Below are 4,542 nucleotides of genomic sequence, written 5' to 3'. Positions count from 1 at the left end.
AAATACCACCCTTTTAACCCGCTACAAATAATATCTTACAACGTTACCCCTTTCTCTTAAAGGTTCTACAAAAATTAAACTTCCATTTTTACCATTTTTATCCATAACCTAGGATCTCATTTTATGTCATTTTTGAAAAGAAGGGCAATTGGACCCTTAACTTATAAAATGGTAAAAATCAACTTTTAAATTAACTCAAGCTTATTTGGGATGGTTAAGTCTCAAAATCCTATGTTATCTTTGCAAATAATTATTTGTTTTCATTTCCAAAACATTACTCGCATTATTTAAATTTAAAGTGGTAAAGTCTCATCGTTAAACTTTTTGCCCTAAGTTGAGTTTTTGGAAGAAAAAACCCTTAAACTATCATTCACGTATTGTGTGTCATAAGAACAAGAATTAGGTGAAAACCTCACGTCAAAACTTATTTTAGGTTAAGTGAATTAACCTCCCAAAAATTACTTTTCATTATTGTTTGAAATTGCTACTTTTCATTTTTGGGGAAAATGTAGAAAAAATATTTCTCTTAAACCATGACACAGTTTTCTCTAAAATTATACAGGGGTCCTTTTACATATCTTAACCGACTCTCTTACAAAATTTATAATTTTTGGAATGGAAAAACTCATTCAGATATTTAAAGTAATCTGGGCAATGCCTGCAGCCCAGATGTTTTTCCCAGATTATAAGGTAACTTTGAAAATTTATTTCTCTTACACCGTAGCCCAGTTCTTTCGGAAATTTCAAAGGGATCTTTATACATGTATAAATTAATTTTTTTAAAACATTTTCATAATTTTTGGAATAATAAAACTTATCAAAATATTTAAAGCAATCTGGACAGTGCTTGCTGCCCAGAAGTTTTGTTTCCAGATTTTAGGGCAAACTTTGAAAACTGATATCTCTTATACCATTACACATTTTCCTCTAAACTTTTACAGTGACTCTTATAAATGTTTAACCTAATACCCTACCAAATTTCATAGATTTTAGATTAAGAAAAACCCATTCAAAAGTCAAAACAATCTGGGCAGTGCATGCTGCCCAGAATTTTCCAGATTTACATCAAACTGGCAAAAAGTGCATAACTTGGATTTAAAAACACCTTTTTACGTTTTTCCAATGCCTAACATCAAGTAATCACAAAGAAATATGCAAATACATAAATATTTTTCATAATTAGAGGCAGTAGAGTATGATCGGACCCATTGGAAGCCAGACCATGAAATTTTGGCAGCATGCATTTTTACACAATTTAACAACAATAAGTATTTCTAGCATAACCCTAGCCACATGCATGCATGCAAATTATCGAATCACACAATCTCAACCTTAAGAATAAAATAAACTCTTAAAACCATTAAAATAACCTATATAACCAGGTCTACAAATATTAACACAAAACTCAAAGAGTAACCATAGATTTCTACCTTTTGATAGTTCGGCTTGGAGATATGTTTTCCTTAGCTTCTCAAACTCCCCCATTGTGCTCTAGACTCTCAAACCGAGCCCAAAATTCCGACATGCATATTTTTGAGAAAAATTTGGGGTAGAAAAACTTAGATGAGGGACAAAACATGCAAACTACCAAGATCTCTTACCTTGCTTTTGCTTGATCACCAAAGTGTTAAATCATTGAGATCCAACAAGTACAAGCTTTTCTCGAACCCTAGAACACGAGATAAATGCCATGCATGAATATTAGATCACATGCATGCATAATAAACCCTTAGGGGGCGTTTGGTATGGGGTAATCTTAAGGTGGGAATGGGAAAGTGGAGACAAACCCATGTTTGGTATGTCATTTTTGACATTTTTAGCTGAGGGTTTTACTTTTCCGTGGGATTCACGTGCCCTTATTTGGGGGTAATATCATTACTTAAAAATACTTGATTTTTATTTTACTGCAATCTCAACCTCTTCTCTTCTTCATTTCGTGAAGCCCTAGAGCTGCCTCTTCTCTTCATCTCCTTCACTAAACCAAGTATGTAATCTCTCTCTCTCTCTCTGATTTTAATTTTTTGTCTATGATCTGTACTAGCTGAACTTTGTGTTTTCTTGGTCTGTTTTCCATGGGAAGTTATTGATGATGGAGAGTTGAAATCTAGAGATGGGTTTAGGTTTTTAAGGTCAGATGGTAAGAATGATATGGAGGCTCTGTTTGGATTTTTTGTTTATGTGTCTTTTGCCTTTAATGATCTTGATTTTTTTTATGTGTAATAAGAAGATCATGAACTGTGTTCCTCCATCTACCATGTGATTTTTTTTTCTTCCTTCAAAAACACTTTTACTTAAAAATTTCAAACAGTTTTCTGTTAAGCTCTAGGATAGGATAGGATATATATATATATATATTGATAACTAGGCAAAATACTATCTTTCAAAATCCTAAAGAAATCTCCAAAAGCTTAAACTTCAAAGCCTCATCAATTCTGAGCAGTCTGTGACCATAGGGTCTCGCACAAGCACAACCACCTCGAGCTTGGATACTGAAGAAGTCACTGAGGAGGGCTGCAATGAAAGCTCCATGAAGAGGCTTATCTCTATTGTTGCCAGTCTCTCCCCACATGAAAAGCCCTTCTTCTCTGCCCTCTCTGTTGTCATTGCCACACCCATTTTTAAGGTCTGTTGGTGAGCAAGAATTTGTTGTGGAATAAATGAGGAACGACAATATGGCTTGTCGTTTGTCACTTGTATTTCCTAAAACATGTATGTTTTTATTTGGGAGAAGCCTCTTTAGTGCTTTTTCTGCATAGATATGCTCATATCTTTCAATCACTTCATGTAGTAATATTACTTTAATTAGTTACTTTTATTGACATAGCTTGTAGCAAGAAAAAAAAACACTAAATATCACAAGTAAAAGTAATGATGATTACTGGGTTTTCAACATATTAAATATTTGATTTGATAGATGTCATGAAAGTGAAGTGTATGTAGATTATAACTTGTTCAAGCTGAGAGTTTATATAACTCTTGCTCTGTTTGTAGTAAGATTATTAAGTAATAAATATAAGAGCAGGTTAGTAATAAGGAGAAATATATATATATATGTGACAGAGCTTCATATATAAAAGAAAAAAGAGGGTGTTCAGAAGAAAATTTAAGGGGAGTGATTGACAAATTAAGAAGGAAAACGATAAGACAGTGGTAGCCAGTTGCCTCACTTGTCTACTATATATAATTAAGTGAATAAGGTCCATATAGCTAGGAGAAGATATAGTATATTTATATACATGTATAATGCTTTTGTGTGGACTCTGTAGAACACGATTTTAGGCTTTGATTAGTCAAACTTTCTTAAGTCATTATTAATTAATGAACCTAGAGTTGATCATATGCAACTAATTATTTCAAACTTCATGCAGATATGACTCGTCTTCCATTGGTTGCAAAGAAAAAAAGAATTGTAGCAATTTTGCTTCAGTATATTGAGATATTAAATGATATGATACTTTTGTTCATACTCAAAATAATTTTCGTTATTTGTAAGAGGCATATAAGTACAAATAGGTTTTTTGAAAGTTCCTTTCGTAGACACAAAATGCGTCAACTAAATAGTTTTAGAATGATACATGCTAGTGACTTAGCATGTGTCGAAAATACTCGCATGGATAGGAGAACATTTGCCATTTTGTGTCACCACCTTAGAACTATTGGGGGTTTGAAAGGAACCAAAAATATGGATGTTGAAGAAATGGTTGCTATGTTTTTACATATTGTATCTCATGACATTAAGAATAGAATTATGAGACGACAATTTGCACGTTCGGGTGAAACAGTTAGTAGACAATTTAATGTGGTTTTAAATGCTGTGTTGCGCCTTCATGAGTTATTGTTAAAAAAACCTGAACTAATTCTTGGTAGTTCAACTGATGAGAGATGGAAGTGGTTTAAGAATTGTTTGGGAGCGCTAGATGGTACATACATTAAAGTCAATGTGTCCGCCTTAGATAGGCCTAGGTACCGGACTAGAAAGAGCGAAATTGCTACTAATGTATTAGGTGTAGTCTCACAAGATATGCAATTTATTTATGTCTTACCTGGATGGGAAGGATCAGCTGCCAACTCTAGAGTGTTACGAGATGCCATATCTAGGACAAATGGGTTGAAAGTTCCACAAGTTATATATTTCTCCCATATGTAGTATCATACATATACAAGTTAATTTCATAATTGGTTCACAATATTGTTAATTAATTTATAGGACATTACTACTTATGTGATGCTGGATATCCCAATGGTGAAGGCTTCTTAGCACCATATAGAGGACAACGATATCACTTGAATGATTGGGATATCCCACCTAATACACCTGCTAAATTTTTCAATATGAAACATTCTTCAGCTCAAAATGTAGTAGAGAGCATTTGGACTATTGAAGGGGCGATGGGCAATTCTTAGAGGTAGATCATACTATCTTGTCAAAATTCAATGTCGAATTATTTTGGCATGTTGCCTTCTTCACAACTTGATTAAAAGAGAAATGCCTATCGTTCCTCTAGAACAAGCAATAGGGGAAAGTGAGGAGGACAATTGTGA

At 33.5% G+C, this 4,542-nt stretch overlaps 1 protein-coding gene across 1 annotated transcript; it reads left to right on the top strand.

Annotated features, from left to right (window-relative positions):
* The first annotated feature begins 3,610 nt into the window (after positions 1-3,610).
* Positions 3,611-4,147, top strand: LOC133799582 (uncharacterized). The gene has a single exon (XM_062237583.1). The coding sequence runs from the start codon at positions 3,611-3,613 to the stop codon at positions 4,145-4,147; it is 537 nt and encodes a 178-aa protein (XP_062093567.1).
* The last annotated feature ends 395 nt before the right edge of the window (positions 4,148-4,542 follow it).

This window comes from Humulus lupulus, chromosome 9, assembly GCF_963169125.1.
Source record: "Humulus lupulus chromosome 9, drHumLupu1.1, whole genome shotgun sequence".
Lineage (NCBI taxonomy): Eukaryota > Viridiplantae > Streptophyta > Magnoliopsida > Rosales > Cannabaceae > Humulus > Humulus lupulus.
This window is presented reverse-complemented; position numbering and strand designations above follow the sequence as displayed.

Bases quoted from the DNA above. Each gene is read 5' to 3' on its own strand.
- LOC133799582 (XM_062237583.1), top strand. From the start codon at position 3,611: ATGGATAGGAGAACATTTGCCATTTTGTGTCACCACCTTAGAACTATT.